A 22,047-nucleotide genomic window follows, 5' to 3' on the forward strand; every position below is an offset into this window, starting at 1 on the left:
TGAAAAATTATTTTTAAAACCAAAAAAGCACCTGAATAGACAAAGTAATCCAAAGCAGAAAGAACAAACCCAGGAGCATCACATTATCTCACTTCAAACTATACTACAAAGCTACAGTAATGAAACAGCGTGGTAATGGTACAAAAATAGACACGTAGATTAATGAAACATAGAAAAGCCAGAAATAAAGCCACATACCTACAATCAACTGATCTTTGACAAAGTTGAGAAAAGTAAACAACGGGGAGAGAACACCTTATTCAATAAATGGTGCTAGGAAAACTGGCTAGCCTTATGCAGAAGAATGATACTGAATAGATCTCTCTCATCACTTACAAAGAGTTAACTCAACATGGATTAACAACTTAAATGTAAGGCCTGAAACTATAGCAATCCTAGAAGAAAACATAGGAAAAGCCCAGCACGGTGACTCACATCTGTAATCTCAGCACATTGGGTGGCCAAAACAAAGAGGACTGCTTGAGGTCAGGAGCTCAAGATCAGCCTGGGCAACACAGTGAAATGAGACCACAAAACAAACAAACAAACAAAAAAACAGCTGGTTTGATGGTGTTCATCTGTAGTTCAAACAACTCTGAAAGCTGAGGCAGAAGGATCACTTGAGCCCAGGAGTTCAAGGCTTCAATGAGCTATGATCACAATACTGTACTCCAACCTGGATGACAGAGCAAGACCCTGTTCGCCAAAATAAAAAAAAAGATGGGGGGAGGGGAGAAAAAGAAACAACTTCAACACACTAGCCTAGGCGAATAATTATAACTAAGACTTTGAAAGCAAATATGAAAAAAACAGAAATAGACAAATGGGGTTTAAATTAAACTAAATAGCTTCTACATAACAAAAGAAGAAATCAAGAGCCAACACACAATCTAAGAGTGGGAAAGAATATTTGCAAACTATGCATCTGACAAAGGACTACTATCTAGAATCTATAAGGAACTTAAATCAACAAGAAAATTACAAATATCCCCATTAAAAAGTGAGCAGAGGACATGAATAGACACATCTCAAAACAAGACACAGAAGCAGCCAACATACATGAAAAAATGCTCAATATAACTATTCATCAGGGAAAAGCAAATTAAAACCACAAAGAGATACCACCTCATACCAGTCTGAATGGCTATTATTAAAAAGTCAAATAATAACAGATGTTCTCAAGGATGCAGAGAAAAGGAAACACTTACAAACTTTTGGGGGGAATGTAAATTAGTTCAGCCCCTGTGGAAAGCAATTTGGAGACTTCTCAAAAAAAAAAAAAAAATAGAACTGCCATTCAACCCAGCAATCCCACTACTGGGTATCCACCTAAAGGAAAAGAAACTGTTTTATCAAAAAGATACCTGCACACATATGTCCATCACAGAACTAATCACAACAGCAAAGTCATGGAATCAACCTAAGTGTCCATCAACAGTGGATTGGATAAAGAAAATGTGGTTATATATAAAACATGAAATACTAGGCAGCCATAAAACAGAATGAAATCATGTTCTTTGCAGCAACATGGATGCAGCTGAGGCCATTATGTGAAATGAAATACCACAGAAACAGAAAAACAAATACCACAAGTTCTCACTTATAAGTAGGAGCTAATCAATGAGTACACGTAACATAAAGATGGAAAGCAGTGGACAATGGGGACTCCAAGAAGCAGGAAGGAGGGAGAGAGGCAAAAATTGAAAAACTACTTCTTGGGTACTATGGTCATTATGTGGATGATGGGTTTTCTAGAAGCCCAAACCCCATCCCTCATTACACAATATACTCATGTAACAAACCTGCACATGTATCCCGCCAAATCCATAATTTTAAAGAAAAAATACAGTCACAGGAAGAAAAATACTGTATGTTCTTACTCTTATGTGGGAGCTAAATAAGTGGATCTCATGAAAAGACAGAGTAGAATGATGGTTACCAGAAGCTGGAAAGGAAGCGGGAGAAGGCAATGAAGAGAAGTTGATTAATAGGTACTAAAATACAGTTAAAAGGAATAAGTTCTAGTATGCGATAGTACAGTAGGGAAATTACAGTTCATAATTTATTGTATATTTCAAAATAGCCAGAAGAGAAAAACTGCAATGTTTCCAACAGAAAGGAAATATGAATGTTTGAGGTGATGGATATATCCCAATTACCCTGGTTTTGATCATTACACATCATATGCAAGTATCAAAACATCACATGTATCCCATAAATATGTACAACTGTGATATATCAATTTTTTAAAAAAGAAATACTGTAAAGCCAGGAGACAATAAATTGATGTATTTAAATCTTCACCTAGAATTGTATATCCAATAAAAATATCTTTTAAAAATAGAAGTGAATAAACCCTAAGTCAGTAAAATGAATAGGATAAGAGCAGATATATGTTAAATAACAGACAAAAAAATCAGAAAGTTAAAAGTTGATTTTTTAAAACATCAACAAAAGCAACAAAAACCTAGTTAGACTTGATCAAGAAAAAGAGAGAACACAAATTCCTAAAATCTGAAATAAATGAGAATTATCACTAACTACCTCACATGCATTAAAAACTAACAGTATGATTAATTAAAACAAATCCAAAAATGTAAAGTGGACAGATTTCTTAAAATATAAACTGACCAAAACCAACAGATGATAAGTTAGACAACTACAATAAAGACAAAACATAAGAAACCTCAACAATAAAAAGTTTAAAATGACAAATTGGACTTCCTTGAAGTTAATATCTACTCCTCAAAACACAACATTAAGAAAACAAAAACGCAGGCTACATATATTGAAAGAAGGACTAGTATTTAGAATGAAGAATTTAGAAAATGGCAGATTAGAGGCTTTTAGCATGCCTTAGCCATTTGGAAACAGCAAGAGTTGATAAAGATCAACTCTCTGAGCTTTAATTCAAGAAGGAAAATACAAATCCACCAGAATTGTGAAGAAACCTCAGATCCCAGGGAGGAAAATACCAGCAAACAACTCCTGTGACAGTGTCCAGCTGATAAAAGTGAGTGAAGCCCTAGTATGTGCAAGAGGCAGAGAATCTCCCTCTGGAACTTACCTTTCCACTGGGGATCTATGCAAGCCAGGCCAAGGGACAGTACTCTGTTTCTCCCAAGCACTAGAGTTAAATTGGGGAGAGGCTTGGAGATGCTGTGAGAAAAAGATACCAGGAAAAGATGCATATGGTTTTCCAGGCCCAGGCCCAAGAGCAGAATGTCATTTTTAATCCAGGTGCATACAAAGCCATTCTTTGGCAACCTGGCAGCATGACCATCTAGGCATTTTAGTCTTGAACCAGAGATCGGAGTACCTGTTCTGAAGTAGGGTAGAGGCCTCCACAGACAGAACTGTGGAAAGCACATTAGCAGTAGGTACTTGAAGTGTGCTCTACCCTGTCACAAGCCTGTGGTGGGAGAACTGCTGCAACTGCAGTTTCTCCAGGGCAATGAGACTGGCAGCCAGGGCCAGCTTGGTGACCTGGAACCATTCTGCATGTGTCATTGCTGGATGCCCCAGCCTGCTTCCCTGAGATCAATATGCAGCAAGGTCCTCTCCATTCCACTCCCAGGCAGAAATTCAGGCATATGCGGCATCCGCTTGCCTAGACCAGCAGACTGTGCCATCCCATCCTTTATGGACATTGACCATGGTGCAGCAAGACCCTCTCCACTCCACGCCCAGGTAGGTCTCCAGGCATTTGGAGTTCTAGCTCATCTGGATCAGCCGCCTGAGCTGCCCCACCCTTACTGCACAGAGATCCTGGTGCAGGGAAGCCCTCTCTGCTACACCCAAGCAGATCTCCAGGCATTCAGAGCACCTGCTTGCCTGGTTTGGCAGCCTGAGTTGCCCCACCCCTCTTGTGCATAAATCCTGGTGCAAAGGGGCCCTTCCCTGCTACATGCCCAGGCAGATCTTCAGACATCTAGAGTACCCAATTTCCTGGATTAGGAGTTTAGGCCACCTCAACCCCACCATTCATGTGCAGAGAATTTGGGGCCAAGGAGGTTTCCCATCTCCACACCTAGGCACTCTTCTGAGTGCTCGGTGGCCACCCACTGTATTCTCCCTCAGTGCTGGTGCTTGTGCCAGCACTAGAGGACCTATAGGCAGACCTGCATGGTCCACCCTACCCATCATGGACCCCACTTCCCTGGGGCTGAGCAGGAAGCTCAGACCACTGTGTATTTCATGAATCAGTCTACCGCCTGAAGTAAGAGAGACTCTGCCAGTAAACAAGGATCAAGTACATACTCAGCCCCATTGGTCACAGGTGGCTCTTACCTATAAGTGCCATCTATTGGATTGTAGGTTGAACTGCACAGCTGAATATAAAACCTGCCAAAGTGTGTGCACAGGGCTACAGAAGCAAAGCCAAAAGTCCCTACCCAGCATTCTCTACTATTGCACATCCTAAGGAGGAGAGAGAAAACAAACAAAAAATATCATAGGGAAAGAAAGAGAAAGAAAAAATCCTATTCACACAAAAATAATTTTTAAAATTAGAAGTGCCAGTGTCTCCAGATGAGAAAGAACCAGGGCAAGAATTCTGGCACCATGAAAAATATGAATATAGTGACACCATCAAAGAATTGCACAACCTGTCCAACAATGGTCTCTAACCAAAATGGAGACTCAGAAATGACATATAAAGAATTCAAAGCACGGACTGCAAGGAAGCTCAACAAGATCCAAAATGAGGTTAAAAAGCAACACAAAGAAACTCTTATTTTTTTCATTTTATTTTTTTTGAGACGGAGTCTCACTCCGTCACCCAGGCTGGAGTGCAGTGGCACAATCTTGGCTCACTGCAATCTCTGCCTCCTAGGTTCAAGCAATCCTCCTGCCTCAGCGCCCCCTAGTGGCTGGGACTACAGACGCGTGCCACCATGCCCAACTAATTTCTGTATTTTTAGTAGAGACGCGGTTTTGCCATGTTGGCCAAGCTGGTCTCAAACTCCTGAGCTCAGGTGATCCACCCGCCTTGGCCTCCTAAAGTGCTGGGATTACAGGCATGAGCCACATGTCCAGCCGACACAAAGAAATTTCTAAAGCAATCTAAGCAATGATGGAAGACATAAACATCCTTTTTTTTATTATTATACTTTAAGTTTTAGGGTACATGTGCACAATGTGCAGGTTTGTTACATACCTATACATGTGCCATGTTGGTGTGCTGCACCCATTAACTCGTCATTTAGCATTAGGTATATCTCCTAATGCTATCCTTCCCCCCTCCCCCACCCCACAACAGTCCCTGGTGTCTGATGTTCGCCTTCCTGTGTCCATGTGTTCTCTTTGTTCAATTCCCACCTATGAGTGAGAACATGCGGTGTTTGGTTTTTTGTCCTTGCAATACTTTGCTCAGAATGATGGTTTCCAGCTGCATCCATGTCCCTACAAAGGACAGGAACTCATCATTTTTTATGGCAGCATAATATTCCATGGTGTATATGTGCCATATTTTCTTAATCCAGTCTATCATTAATGGACATTTGGGTTGGTTCCAAGTCTTTGCTATTGTGAATAGTGTCGCAATAAACATACGTGTGCATGTGTCTTTATAGCAGCATGATTTATAATCCTTTGGGTATATACCCAGTAATGGGATGGCTGGGTCAAATAGTATTTCTAGTTCTAGATCCCTGAGGAATCGCCACACTGACTTCCACAATGGTTGAACTAGTTTACAGTCCCACCAACAGTGTAAAAGTGTTCCTATTTCTCCACATCCTCTCCAGCACCTGTTGTTTCCTGACTTTTTAATGATGGCCATTCTAACTGGTGTGAGATAGTATCTCATTGTGATTTTGATTTGCATTTCTCTGATGGCTAGTGATGATGAGCATTTTTTCATGTATTTTTTGGCTGCATAAATGTCTTCTTTTGAGAAGTGTCTGTTCATGTCCTTCGTCCACTTTTTGATGGGGTTGTTTTCTTCTTGTAAATTTGTTTGAGTTCATTGTAGATTCTGGATATTAGCCCTTTGTCAGATGAGTAGGTTGCAAAAATTTTCTCCCATTCTGTAGGTTGCCTATTCACTCTGATGGTGGTTTCTTTTGCTGTGCAGCAGCTCTTTAGTTTAATTAGATCCCATTTGTCAATTTTGGCTTTTGTTGCCATTGCTTTTGGTGTTTTAGACATGAAGTCCTTGCCCATGCCTATGTCCTGAATGGTATTGCCTAGGTTTTCCTCTAGGGTTTTTATGGTTTTAGGTCTAACATGTAAGTCTTTAATCCATCTTAAATTAATTTTTGCATAAGGTATAAGGAAGGGATCCAGTTTCAGCTTTCTACATATGGCTAGCCAGTTTTCCCAGCACCATTTATTAAATAGGGAATCCTTTCCCCATTGCTTGTTTTTGTCAGGTTTCTCAAAGATCAGATAACTGTAGATATGCGGCATTATTTCTGAGGGCTCTGTTCTGTTCCATTGGTCTATATCTCTGTTTTGATACCAGTACCATGCTGTTTTGGTTACTGTAGCCTTGTAGTATTGTTTGAAGTCAGGTAGTGTGATGCCTCCAGCTTTGTTCTTTTGGCTTAGGATTGACTTGGTGATGCGGACTCTTTTTTGGTTCCATAGGAACTTTAAAGTAGTTTCTTCCAATTCTGTGAAGAAAGTCATTGGTAGCTTGATAAGGATGGCATTGAATCTATAAATTACCTTGGGCAGTATGGCCATTTTCACGATATTGATTCTTCCTACCCATGAGCATGGAATGTTCTTCCATTTGTTTGTATCTTCTTTCATCTCATTGAGCAGTGGTTTGTAGTTCTCCCTGAAGAGGTCCTTCAAGTCCCTTGTAAGTTGGATTCCTAGGTATTTTATTCCCTTTGAAGCAATTGTGAATGGGAGTTCACTCATGATTTGGCTCTCTGTCTGTTATTGGTGTATAAGAATGCTTGTGATTTTTGTACATTGATTTTGTATCCTGAGACTTTGCTGAAGTTGCTTATCAGCTTAAGGAGATTTTGGGCTGAGACAATGGGGTTTTCCAGATATACAATCATGTCATCTGCAAACAGGGACAATTTGACTTCCTCTTTTCCTAATTGAATACCTTTATTTCCTTCTCCTGACTAACTGCCCTTGCCAGAACTTCCAACACTATGTTGAATAGGAGTGGTGAGAGAGGGCATCCCTGTCTTGTGCCAGTTTTCAAAGGGAATGCTTCCAGTTTTTGCCCATTCAGTATGATATTGGCTGTGGGTTTGTCATAGATAGCTCTTATTATTTTGAGATACGTCCCATCAATACCTAATTTATTGAGAGTTTTTAGCATGAAGGGTTGTTGAATTTTGTCAAAGGCCTTTTCTGCATCTATTGAGATAATCATGTGGTTTTTGTCTTTGGTTCTGTTTATATGCTGGATTACATTTATTGATTTGCATATGTTGAACCAGCCTCGCATCCCACAGATGAAGTCCAGGGCTTCATGTCTAAAACACCAAAAGCAACGGCAACAAAAGCCAAAATTGACAAATGGGATCTAATTAAACTAAAGAGCTTCTGCACAGCAAAAGAAAACTACCATCAGAATCAATAGACAACCTACAAAATGGGAGAAAATTTTCACAACCTACTCATCTGACAAAGGGCTAATATCCAGAATCTACAATGAACTCAAACAAATTTACAAGAAAAAAACAAACAACTCCATCAAAAAGTGGGCGAAGGACATGAACAGACATTTCTCAAAAGAAGACATTTATGCAGCTAAAAAACACATGAAAAAATGCTCTCATCATCACTAGCCATCAGAGAAATGCAAATCAAAACCACAATGAGATACCATCTCACACCAGTTAGAATGGCCATCATTAAAAAGTCAGGAAACAACAGGTACTGGAGAGGATGTGGAGAAATAGGAACACTTTTACACTGTTGGTGGAACTGTAAACTAGTTCAACCATTGTGGAAGTCAGTGTGGCGATTCCTTAGGGATCTAGAATTAGAAATACCATTTGACCCAGCCATCCCATTATTGGGTTTATACCCAAAGGATTATAAATCATGCTGCTATAAAGACACATGCACACGTATGTTTATTGTGGCACTATTCACAATAGCAAAGACTTGGAACCAACCCAAATGTCCAACAACGATAGACTAGATTAAGAAAATGTGGCACATATATACCATGGAATACTATGCAGCCATAAAAAATGATGAGTTCCTGTCCTTTGTAGGGACATGGATGAAACTGGAAATCATCATTTTCAGTAAACTATTGCAAGGACAAAAAACCAAACACCGCATGTTCTCACTCATAGGTGGGAATTGAACAATGAGAACACATGGACACAGGAAGGGGAACATCACACTCTGGGGACTGTTGTGGGGTGGGGGGAGGGGGGAGGGGGGAGGGATAGCATTTGGAGATATGCCTAATGCTAAATGACGAGTTAATGGGTGCAGCACACCAACATGGCACATGGATACATATGTAACAAACCTTCACATTGTGTACATGCACCCTAAAACTTAAAGTATAATAATAATAAAATAAAATTTAAAAAAAAGAATATTTAAGGGAAAAAAAAAAAAGAGTGATACCTGCTGTCACACAACCCCACTTAAGTATATAGCCTATAAAGCAACTACACATTAGAAACTAAAAAGCAGCCAGCTAACAACTTCACGATAGGATCAAAACATCACATATCAGTATTAATGTTGAATGTAAATAGTCTAAACACTCAACCTAAAAGGCAAAGAGTAGCAAGTTGAAGAACAACAACAAAAAGACCCATCTGTCTGCCATCTTCAGGAGATCCATCTCAGATGTGACAACACCCATAGGCTCAAGGTAAAGGGCTGAAGACAGATCTACTATGCAAATAAAAAATAAAAAAGATCAGGGGTTACTATTCTTGTATCAGATAAAAGAGACTTTAAAGCAACAATAAAAAAAAGGACAAACAAGAGCATGATATAATGATGAAGAGTTGAATTCAACAAGACTTAACCATTCTAAATACATACGCACCCAACAATGGAACACACAGATTCCTAAAATAAGCACCTCTAAACCTACAAAAAGACTTAGACAACCTCACAATAACTGTAGGGGATTTTTTTTTTAATGGAGCCTCGTTCTGTCACCCAGGCTGGAGTGCAGTGGCACAATCTCCGCTCACTGCAACCTCTGCCGCTGGGTTCAAGCAATTATCCTGTCTCAGCCTCCTGAGTAATTGGGACTACAGGTATGCATTACCATGCCTGGCTAATTTTTGTGTTGAACAAAATTCAACACAATGTTGAATTTTGTTGTTGGCCAGGCTAGTCTTGAACTCCTGGCCACAAATGATCTGCCCGCCTCAGCCTCCCAAAGTGCTAGAATTACAGACATAAGCCACTGCATTCGGCCATAGTGGGGGATTTCAATATCCCACTGACAGCATTAGATCACTGAGACAGAAAACTAACAAACAACATCTGGATTTAAACTCAACAGTTGACTAGTCAGACCTAACAGACATGTACAGAATACTCCACCCATCAACCACGGGATATTCTCAAATTTTTCTCATCTACAGAAGAGAATGAAATCAGAACATATTCCAAGATTGACTGCATGCTCAACCATAAAGCAAGTTTCAATAAATTCAAAAAAATGAAGTCATACAAACTATATTCTCAGGTCACAATGGAATAAAAACAGGAATGAATACCAAGAAGACTACTCAAAACCACATAATTACATGGAAATTTAAAAACTTGCTCCTGAATGAATGTTGGGTAAACAACAAAATTAAGGCAGAAATCAAAAAATTATTTAAAATAAATGAGAACAGACACAACATACCAAAACCTCTGGTATGAAGCAAATGCAGAGTTAATAGGCAAGTTTATAATGCTAAACACCTACCTCAAAAAGTTAGAAAAAAAATTAGCAATTACACCTGAAGGAACTAGAAAAACAAGAACAAAGTAACCCCAAAGATAGCAGAAGAAAACAAATAACTAAAATCAGAGCAGAACTGAACAAAATTGAGACCCCAAAATCCACACAAAGAATCAACAAGATTGATGGACTGCTAGGTAGATTAAGAAAGAAAAAAGAGAAAAGATCCAAATATGTACAATCGGAAATGACAAAGGTGACATTATAACCAATCCCATAGAAATACGAAAGATCCTCAAACACTACTAGGAACACGTAGAAGATCTACAGCAAACTGGAAACTAGAAAATCTAGAGGAAATGGATAAATTCCTGGAAACACACAAGCTCCCAAGATTGAATCAGGAAGAAATTGAAACCCTGAACAGACCAATATCAACTTCAAAAATTGAATCAGTAATAAAAAACCTATCAACCAAAGCAAGTCCTGGACCAGACGGATTCACAGCCAAACTCTATTAGATGTACAAAGAAGAGCTGCCACCAATCTCACTGAAACTATTCCAAAACATCAAGGAAGAGGGACCCTTCCTTAACTCATTCTACTAAACCAATATCCTAGCACCAAAATCTTTCAAGGACACAACAAAAAGAGAAAACTATAGGCCAATATCCCTGAACACAGACCAAAATCCTCAACAAAATACTAGTAACTTGAATTCAGCAGCACACCAAAAGATAAATTCATCACAGATTGTTGCCCCAACACCTTTTCCCCTTTGCTGATTTTTCTTTCTGTTCTTTCACTGTAAAAATTCATAGCTATGAGTATAACTATATGCCCCTATTCAGTACTCATTCTACTCCACAGTACCTGAAACCATTAATTACCCTTTTTTTAAAAAAATGTTCTCCTTGGCCAACTATGACCTCCATTAGTCTTTTTTTGCCAGTTCCTCTTTCTCTGTCCTCCAAAGTGTTGGCAGTCTTTACAGTCTCATTTGCAGTGCTATTCTTTAATAGTAAAAGATGATAGTGCAAAAGAATTATCATGTTCTTATGTGCTAGGCACTGCAATAAGGGCTTCATAACAACTCATTGATTCCTCATTACAATTCCATGAGATAAGTAATAACCCATTTCAAATACAGACAAAATTAGACAACAGTATAATGAATCTCCACAAATCCATCACTCAGCTTCAACAATTATCAACATTTTGCCAATCTTGACTCATCAATCTACATACATTTTACCCATTATAGTATTTTTAGAGAAAATTTCAGAAATTATCCATAAATACTTCAATATTTACCTTAAATATTCAAGGAGGTTCAATCGCTTGAAGCGCTGCCTCCCGAGTTCAAGTAATTCTCTTGACAGTAAATACCTTCAATATTTACCTTTTGTTTTTCTGATAAACCCTATTTTATAGTTATACTGTATGACAGTAATGGATCCACGTCTCTGTTGAACGATAGATTCCCTGTTGCCAAAGTGTAAATTCCTTAGATTTCTTTGGCGTATGACTCTAAATATATAGGTCCAATCCACCTTTCCTGCCTTACCATCCATCACTCTCTCCTGCACTATGCCTTACCCAGCTTAAAACATTTACTATTCCATGAACATGTCTTGCAATTTTTTTGCTGTGCAAAACATTCCATAAGGCCCTGTTCCTATCTCACAGAATACTACGCATTCTGTTCACAATTATTGTATAAAAGCTGATCCTGAAATCACAAAATGGAAGTATAAACTGTACTGAATTTCATTATTCCTCTTGAGCATATATTTTATAAAAAGCAAAAAATTAAAATCAAGTATCTGTTGTCCTTTTATCTCAATTTTATTTCTTATTCTTAATTCTTCATGTATGCTCTTAAGTATTTTTGTTTGGTTGTTTTTTTTTTTTTTTTTTCTTTTGAGACAGAGTCTCCATTTGTTGTCCACGAGATCTCGGCTCACTGTAACCCCCACCTCCCGAGTTCAAGCGATTCTTCTGCCTCAGCCTCCCGAGTAGCCGGGATTACAGGAGTGCACCACCAAGTCAGGCTAATTTTTGTGCTTTTAGTAGAGAGAGCATTTCTCCATGTTGGCCAGGCTGATCTCGAACTCCTAGCCTCAAGTGATCCACCTGCCTGGGTCTCCCAAAGTGCTGGGATTATAGGCAAGAGCTACTGTGCCTGGCCAGAAAGTTAATATTTTGATGGCTCTAACAAATACATAACATGGCATTTCGGCAATGGAACAGAACACTATGTCTCAAAACCTTGCTTTGGTCTCTAAAATTATAAAACTAAAGTAAGTTCTACTGTAGAAGTGTATGCAGAAAAAACAAAGTCCTCAAAAAATGAAAAGGCAATAAACTATCATTCTGAAAATCATCTAACATAAAATTTAGTTATACTTTCTGCCTGTCATGCTTCTCTTAAACTGCAAAATTTTAATATGTAGTCATAACAGAAAGGGTATTTTATAATCACCCCAGTTTTTCCTTCTAAATGTTTTACTACAAAATAATACAGGGAACAAAAAGATTAAGCTTTGCAAATTTTTAAAAACTTTTATAGGAAGAACTGTTTCATCATTTATTTATATATCTAAGTGCTGGCCAGGCACGGTGGCTCATGTCTGTAATCCCAGCACTTTGGGAGGCTGAGGCAGAAGCATCGATTGAGCTCCAGAGTTCGAGACCAGCCTGGGCAAGATAGAGATATCCCGTCTTTACAAAGAGTGGAAAAAAAAAATTAGCCGGGTGTGGTGCTATGCACCTGTAGTCCCAGCTACTCAGGAGGTTGAGGGAGGACGGTAGCCTAAGCCCAGGAGTTCGAGACTATAGTGAGTTATAATCATGCCACTGGACTCCAGCCTGGATGACAGAGTGAGACTCAATCTCGTTCATTCACTCACAAATAAACAAATAAATAAATAACTATATTCACTGTCTAGTTCAGATATTATTTTACTTGAGCTATTTTGTGTTTTACTTATTAGTATAAATCATACATGACTAAAGACAAACTTTAATAAGTCATCTTTATTTTTTCCTTTAACCACTAGTATCTATGAAAAACCTATAGAAAATTTTACTTATTATGACTGAAATAAGATCACTTCTTAGCCTTTTGGCTAAGATCAAGTGTAGTAGGACCATAATATTAGCACAAATAAAGGATATACAGAAACGCATTTTTTTGTATCATTTTAAGGATGTGGTATCCCTAAATGATTATATTTTGCAAACACTAAATAACTGGTTCCATAAAATATCACTGACACAGGATGAAATTAAGTTAGTAATACTGTCTTTCCACATTTGCTTAAGAATACAGATACAAGCTATTAAGAGATATATAGATACATGTTGCTAATAAATGCTGTAATAACCTAAGATTCTAGAATAGAGATATTACCAAAATATACAATCTCTGAATACCACATTAGCCCCCAAAGTAATGAAATTACAGGAGTCTGATCAGATAAAACGAGCTCTAACATTCTTTGGAGTAGTGTGAGTTAGGTTCCTCATTTTGTTCAGCTTGTCAAAACACTGCTAAGAGTAATCACAAAATAGCCTCTCCCACAGAGTCCAAAAACTTTTTTTGTAGGAAAGAGAATTAAGAACTAAGTATGAGGTTCCAGGTACTTTTCCTTAACTCTAAAATAAAACTCTAATTACTTGCTGGATAAACCATGTGAAGCCACATGGAAACAGAGAAACCCTGAGACTACATAGAGAAGCCTGGTTATCTTGGTGGTCTAGCTGAAGACAGTCTTGCAGCCAACCCTGCCAAGATGCCAGATATATGAGTAAACTCTCTTGGACATTCCTACCAGAATGTCTTGGACACTGACCCCATAGCTGACTGTTGACACAGGTAACCTCACACATGCCAGAATAACTAGCTACCCTGCTGACCCAGTCAAGCCACAAAAGCGTAAGAGATAAAATGTTTATTAGTTTAATCCACTAAACTTTGGAGTACTTCATTGTGTAGGAAGATATAATCAAAACAGTTATGTTTAATATTTTAAGGGTACCATCATTCCTGTCTCAATAATGTTTTCAAGCTACAAACTGCATCAATTTCATACTTTAACCACAAACATACAATAATTTTAATAAGCACAGTCCACGCGCTGATCCTCAAACACTAGTATTGGAAATAAGATAGTGGGAGGTGGCCAAGACCACAAATGTTACTAAAATAAATAAATAGCATGCAATATCACAAATTACAACTATTCATTTATAAGATTCCTCATTTATTCCAGTTCTAACTTTTCAACAATTTTAAATCAAAATTTAAAAAATAAACCACAAGTAGAAACTATTCCCACATAAGCATTCATGAATGTACTTCAAAATTAGAAATATAAGAAAAATTACCTATAAGCAGTGGTTCTCAACCAGGGGTCATTTTGTCCCCAAGACAAATTCAGCAATGTCTGAAGTCCTCTTTTGCTGTCACACTAAGGGACAGAGGGTTTCTGGCATCTAGTAGGTAGAAGCCATATACTCTGCTAAACATCTCACATTGCACAAGACTGTCTCCCACAATAAAGAATTATCTGGCCCAAAATGCCAACAGTGCCAAGAGTGAGAAACCACAGCTAGGAGGCATTAAAATGTAAAGATACTGTCTCCCTTATAATCATTACCTTAAAACTAATAAAACTGAATGATTCTACTGGCAAAACTGATTATTAGAACTCTAAACAATTTTCTTTTTGAATGAAAAAAGTGATAATTTTGGTATTTTTCTATACAAACAAAAGCATACTGCATCAAATATTAAGCTACAGAAACATACAAGAAAAGCTGATTATATTAATTACATGAAAAAATATGCAGAAAGAAGTGTTTGCAAATACACTGGGAAAGATTATTTCTAACTGTATTATAACTGCTAATTAAACTATGTTTCATTAATATTAATTGTAATAAACAAAATCTAGTACATAAAATTAGTATTCTATACTAATAACTTGTTTAAATTAATATTTCAATAAATTATGATTAGAGAAATATCTAATTGGATTATTTGAAAATATTTTCCATTGTGCATTTTAGAAACAATTCATCTAATTATATGGTTCCACAGGACTAGGCCTGTGAATAAGTCAATTTACTTTTTGTCAAATACCTTAAAGAAAAAAATATTTAAAAGCCTGAATAGGCTTTTTCAAGATAAGCTTTGCAGCTATGACCATATTTGCATTTCCTGTCCTTTTAGAAGAAACACTTTAATATGCTGAGACAGAGAAGAGTTTGCTGCAGTTTTGTAAAGGAAAGAATCATTGTGGCTACTGTAAAATATTAAAAGATGAACCACTAAGAGTTGTTATATCAAACAAACATACAAGGTAGTTCCTTCCTACATTAGAAAAGGTAACAATAAACTTTTCATTACCTTCACATTTGGCTTCTTTGTTGAAACTCCTCTGTACCAACCTAAAACAAAGCATAAGAGGATATTAAAATCACAATGTCATGTTCAATAAGAGACACAATAGTATTTTTTGAAAAAAATAGATAAATGCACATCTTTCCTTAAAACACCCACTGTGGCTTTATTAGGATCTAGAGTTATCACAGCAGCTTACTCCAAAAGGAACAGTCATATGGTGAATAAAACATTTCTAATTTTCATTACAAGGCACAAAGCCCTTTCAACTGAGTAAAATGCAATTAGAAAAGACTTCAGAGGACATATAATTCAACAGCACAAAAATTCCTACATGAAGGTGTTGGGGCAGAGAAATGCTAAAATTGTATCACTTTTTTCATGGCAGATAGGGAGTACAGCCCAGACTTTCTGTTTCGAAGTCTCATTCAATCTCGCATGCAGTATACTACATTACTCTCATTTCTTTGCCTTCTAGCTGCTAAAGTCAACATCCTTGCTAGTGCAGATCACCTTCTTGATTTATTTCCTTTAGCATTCACATTCAGCAATACTAATAAAAGTTTCAATTACACAACAAAAAACAATTTTCAGAGAAAGAAAATTTTACTGCCAACTTTTCTCAATTTCAATATATTATTTTCAGAGCTTTGCTATAATTTCTTTATTTGGGTTTAAAAGGAAGCAGCTCCAATGGGTAGGAGAGGAAGCCAAGAGTTGTATTTAAAGAAGGAAGATAAAGAGATTGCTGATGATAGCTAAATTAATTGAGAGGTTATCGTTGAGAGTTTGCCCTACATATTAACTTTTAAAATAACAAAGCTATGAAAAAAAAAGAATCAACTTTTTTCACCTGAAAATATAACAAACAACAAAAGAGATGAGCCTTGCTCCTATTTAGAACAATAGCTGAAAAAATAAATTTCATTAACTCATTTTATATCTTGAGTCTCATTTCTCCACTTATTTTTGAAAAATGGTGATAACTTAGCAATGTGACACTTTACAGTATTTTAAGAAACATAACAGAAAATGACATCATGAGGTATGGCAGAGTAAGTCTCTTCAAAGAGCCTCTCCTCCATAAAAGCAATGAGAACACTATGAAGCTAAAGTAATCAAGACAGTATGATATTGGTGAAAGATTAGGCAAACAGAGAACTGAATAGAGAATCCAGAAATAGATCCACATAAACACAATCAACTGATCTTTGACAAGGAAGCAAAAGCAATAAAATGGAAAAAAAAAGAGCTTTCAACAAATGGTACTGGAACAACTGGACATCTATATGCAAAAAAAATGAATCTACACATAGATCTTACTCTAGTCACAAAAATAAACTCAAAATGGATCACAGACCTTAACATAAACTGCAAAACTATAAAACTCCAACAAAACAGGAGAAAATCTAAGTAACCTCGAGTACAGCAATGACTTTTTAACTACAACACCAAAAGCATGATCCATGAAAGAAATAACTGATACACAGAGCTTCACTGAAATTAAAAACTCCTCTGTGAAAGGCATTGTTAAGAGAATAAAATGACAAGCCACAAACTGGGAGAAAATACTTACAAAAGACATATCTGATAAAGGAATGTTATCCAAAATATACAAAGAACTCTTAAAACTCAATAAGAAAATAAACAGCCCGGCCAGGCGCAGTGGCTCACACCTGCAATCCCAGCACTTTGGGAGGCTGAGGTGGACGGATCATGAGGTCAGGAGTTTGAGACCAGCCTGACCAATGTGGTGAAACCTCATCTCTACTAAAATACAAAAATTAGCCAGGCATGGTGGCACACACCTGTAATCCCAGCTACTCAGGAGGTTGAGGCAGGAGAACCACCTGAACCCAGGAGGCAGAGGTTGCAGTGAGCTGAGATGGTGCCACTGCACTCCAGCCTGGGCAACTGAGTGAGACTCCATCTCAAAAAAAAGAAGAGGAGAGGGGAGAGGAGGTAAGGGGAGGGGAGGGGAGGGGAGGGGAGAGGAGGGGAGGGGAGGGGAGAAAACAGCCCAATTAAAAAATAAGCAAAACATCTAAACAGACACTTCACCAAAGAAGATACAGAGATGACAAATAAGAATATGAGAAGCTGCTCAACATCATTATGTAATTAAGCAATTGCAAATTAAAACAACAATGAGATACTACTGCATGCCTTATCACAGTGGCCAAAATCCAGAACACTGTACCGAACCAAATGCTGATGAAGATGTAAAGCAAAAGGAACTCTCATTCACTGTTGATGGAAATCCAAAATGGTACAAAGGCACTCTGGAAGACAGTTTGGCAGTTTCTTTTTTTTTTTTTTTTTGAGACAGAGTCTCACTGTCGCCCAGGCTGGAGTGCAGTGGCACGATCTCGGCTCACTGCAGGCTCCGCCCCCCGGGGTTCACGCCATTCTCCTGCCTCAGCCTCCCGAGGAGCTGGGACGACAGGCACCGGCCACCTCGCCCAGCTAATTTTTTGTATTTTTAGTAGAGACAGGGTTTCACTGTGTAAGCCAGGATGGTCTCGATCTCCCGACCTCATGATCCGCCCGCCTCGGCCTCCCAAAGTGCTGGGATTACAGGCATGAGCCACCGGGCCCGGCCCAGTTTGGCAGTTTCTAACAAAACTAAACATATTGTTACCACATGATTGAGCAATCCATTCCTTATATTTACCCAAATGAGTTGAAAACTTACATCCACACACACAAAAAAACTACAAATTGATGTTTAGAGCAGTTTTATACTTTCTGCCAAAACTCAAAAGCATCTAAGATGTCATTCTTCAGCAGATGAGTGAATAAAACTGTGGCACATCCATTCAATGGAATGTTATTCAGAGACAAAAAGAAATGAGCTAACAAGCCATGAGAAGACACTGAAGGAATCTTCAATGCATACTGTGGATACATTTAACACCATATAATGATAATGCAAATGTGACACCATGCTCTCTTGTAGTCAACCCTCCTCCCTAACTTCTATCCCCCAGCTCTGACAATCACTAATCTAAGTAGTTTCAAAACCACATTATCATCTCTAAGGGATGCCACCATTATAAGGTGTACATGAGAATTCTGCTCAGTGAACTTCAGCCATCACCTTTTCTTAAAACTGCAACTCTGCTACAAGCTTTGCCAAATGTATCCATTCCATGACTAAGAAGAATTGAAGACAGTAAGGAAAAGAGAAAGGGAAGAACAACTCATTATTTCTGTTTCTTACATATGAACCAAAAAAGTTCATAAGCTCTCAAAGAAACAACTAAAATATCTCCCAAATCATTATGAATCAACAGGAAATATATGCTTTTAATGAACCACAATGAAGTATTTTCCAAATGTCAATTTACCTACTGTCCAAGAACTCTGGAAAATCTACCTCTGCAATTATATTCTCCCCTTTCATTTTCATCATTAATATCTTGACTTTCCAAAATTTCAGAATACTAGCAAAGAAAGTGAAACTCCCCTTGATGTTCAGATTGTCTGAATGTTCATCAATTTCAATGTCATCATATGCATTTAACTGAAGAACACATCAGAGTCTCATTTGGTGAGTAAAATATCTGCTGGTTTGATTACTACTAGGAACTTAAGGTTAAGGCAAAGTTTTATACTCTAACATTTTCAGATATAAATTTTTATAGAAAATTAAAGAAAGGACGGCATTCTTACAACACTCAAGTTTATAAAGACTTATGTCTAACTTAAGTCAGAAAAATATAACTGAATTCTATAAAATGCTAAACAAGTATTGCCTCCAAAAGTTCTCTATTGGTCTTCTATCCCTTCTACCTATAAATACCAGCTCTTCCCTTCCTCAGTAACTTGCTGCAACTCTCTAACTTCTAAGCTAGGGACATGTTACTCACGGCATGATTGCAAGAAACACAGACTTTTTCCACTTTACCCAAATGAATGGAAATGAAAGAATTATTGGAAATGGTTTGGGTATTAACTTCAAATTCCAAAAGAAAAGTTTAACTTTTCAAGCCTTAGTTACTCCTCTGCTCTAAGCTCTCCAAAAGCATCCCAGATCAAAATAAAATCCAAAGTCTTTATTAGAGCCTCTGCTGATCTCAACTTCCACCACTCTCTCTGCTTCTCCCCATCCCATCCATCCACTGCAGCCATAATAGTCTCTCTGCAATTCCTTCAACTTACTAAGCAGGTTCTCGCCTCGGCACCTTTATACTTTTTGCACCATATTTCTGGACTGTTCTTCCCCTCCCCAAACCCCTTCCACTCAGAGTATCTCAGGATTGCTTCCTCATTTCCATCTGTTCTCTGCCCAAATGTTATCTTCTCAGAAAGGCCATCTCCAATCATCCTATATAAATACACAGAAGAGAGAAGTTTCCCCGCACCCACTTCCCCACTAATATGGCCTGGCTCTCTGTCCCCATCCAAACCTCACCTTGAATTGTAATCTCAGTTCTAATCCCCACATGCTGGCAGAGGGACCCAGTGGGAGGTAACTGAATCTGGGGGCGGTCACCCCCATGCTGTTCTCATGATAGTGAGTTCCCACAAGATCTGAAGGTTTTATAAGGAGCCTTCTCCCCTTTGTTCAGCACTTCTCTCATCTGCCGCCATGTGAAGAAGGACGTGTTTGCTTCCTCTTCCACCATGACTGTAAGTTTCCTGAGGCCTCCCCAGTCATGCAGAACTGTGAGTCAATTAAATCTCTTTTCTTTATAAATTACCCAGTCTTGGGTATTTCTTCATAGCAGCATGTGAACAGACTAATACACTAAATTGGTACGGCAGAGTGTAGGGTGCTGCTATAAGGATACCCAAAAACGTGGAAGCAACTTTGGAACTGGATAACAGGCAGAGGCTGGAACAGTTTGGAGGGCTCAGAAGAAGACAGGAAAATGTGGAAAAGTCTGGAACTTCCTAGAGACTGAGGGCTCAGAAGACAGAAAGATGTGGGAAAGTTTGGAACCTCCTAGAGACTTGTTAAATGATTTTGACCAAAATGCTGATAGTGATATTGACAATGAAGTCCAGGCTGAGGTGGTCTCAGATGGAGAAGGGGAACTTGTTGGGAATTGGAATAAAGGTGACTCTTGCTATAGTTTAGCAAAGAGACTGGCGATATTTTGCCCCTGCCCTAGAGATCTGTGAAACTTTGAACTTGAAAGAGATGATTTAGGGTACCTGGTGGAAGATATTTCTAAAGAGCAAAGCATTTTCAAGAGGTGACTTAGCATAAAAGTTTGGAAAATCTGCAGCCTGACGATGTGGTAGAAAACAAAAACCCATTTTCTGGGGAGAAATTCAAGCCTGCTGCAGAAATTTGCATAAGTAATGAGGAGCCAAATGTTAATCACCAAGACAATGAGGAAAGTGTCTCTGGGGCATATCAGAGATCTTCGTGGCAGCCCCTCTCGTCACAGGCCCAGAGGCCTAGGAGGGAAAAATGGTTTCCTGGGCAAGGTCCAGGGCCCCACTGCTGTGTGCAGCCTGAGGACTTGGTGCCCTGCGTCCCAGCTGCTTCAGCTCCAGCTATGGCTAAAGGTACACTTCAGGCCATTGCTTCAGAGGGTGAAAGGTACAGCTCAGGCTGCTGCTTCAGAGGGTGGAAGCCCCATGCCTTGGCAGCTTCTACATGGTATTGGCCCTACACAGAAGACAAGAATTGAGGTTTAGGAACCTCCACCTAGATTTCAGAGGACGTATGAAAATGCCTGGGTGTCCAGGCACAAGTCTGCTGCAGGGGCAGAGCCCTCATGGAGAACTTCTGCTAGGGCAGTGCAGAAGGGAAAGGTGGGGTAAGAGCCCCCACATGGAGTCCCCCCCTGGGGCACTGCCTAGTGGAGCTGTTAGAAGACAGCCACCATCCTCCAGAATGGGATCCCCAGGAATCAGAAGTGATAGATCCCTCTCAAAATATAAGGCTCTGTTCTGTTTTGCATTGTTTTATCTGATGTTTTTTACTTTTGGGTGTATCAGAAATTCACATTATGAGAGAATTTTGGTGTGTCATAAACAATATACTTTGGTAGGAAATACATTTTTAGCAATGGCTAGTTGCAGTTATGGGGGGATACTTGGCTCTTTGCATGTTTGCATAAGAGAAGCAAGCTCTTGGCCACCTGGAAGGAATGAAGATATTCCTCTCCCACCACTGCAAGATAAGATCTCATGGGGTTGGGCTAATCACAGAATGAGCTGATTGGCTTTGGGTTGCTTTGCAATGAAATGCACAGTAAAATCATTGCACTGTCTTGTTCCATGTTTCTCTTTTAAGGATCCAGAATCTGCTACAAAAATGGAACCCTTAATTTGGGGTTTTGTTAATCTGTTTTGCCTTCCAGTTGTGCCTGCTTATTAGGCCCTAAAAACTGCATACTTTGAAGACAAACCTAAAAACTGGTGAATAAAAAATCTTAAAAGTACTGGATCTTCTTCTATCTGTGTATTTATATGTGTTCTATGTGTGATATGAGGCTTTAATAGAGGCTGCCCTAAGGAATTTTGTCATCCATGAACAATTGTTGTCTTGTTCTGATCCTCTTCAAAAGATGGTTTATAGTCAGCTATATAACTTTAACAGGTGCTCTTGAATGGAAGTTTCTGATAAGTTTGAAGATTGTGATTTTAATTAATTGGTTTAAAGGTCATAAGCACTTATATCAAATATTTTGTCAGAAAAGTAAAAAGTGCAATGCCTTTTAGTTCATGTGACTTAAGTAATCTTTGGGAAATAAAAAGTTTTGCCTGCAAGGTGTGTAAAGAAAGTGACAGGTGATTTGGTAAAAGATTATAAAAAGGC

General features: G+C 38.4%; 1 protein-coding gene and 1 pseudogene across 7 annotated transcripts in view; one reads left to right on the top strand and one right to left on the bottom strand.

Moving 5' to 3' along the window:
- The window catches only part of DOCK3 (dedicator of cytokinesis 3), a 677,098-nt gene that overhangs the window by 515,974 nt on the left and 139,077 nt on the right, over positions 1–22,047 (bottom strand). For all 7 annotated transcript variants that reach the window (XM_055275673.2, XM_055275643.2, XM_055275636.2 and 4 more), the window contains exon 3: positions 15,273–15,313. In XM_055275673.2, the coding sequence (XP_055131648.1) occupies positions 15,273–15,313 (41 nt within the window). The remainder of the gene's footprint in view (positions 1–15,272; positions 15,314–22,047) is intronic.
- On the top strand, positions 12,968–13,135 carry LOC129461834 (uncharacterized; annotated as a pseudogene).

This window comes from Symphalangus syndactylus, chromosome 1, assembly GCF_028878055.3.
Source record: "Symphalangus syndactylus isolate Jambi chromosome 1, NHGRI_mSymSyn1-v2.1_pri, whole genome shotgun sequence".
In the NCBI taxonomy this organism is placed as follows: Eukaryota; Metazoa; Chordata; class Mammalia; order Primates; family Hylobatidae; genus Symphalangus; species Symphalangus syndactylus.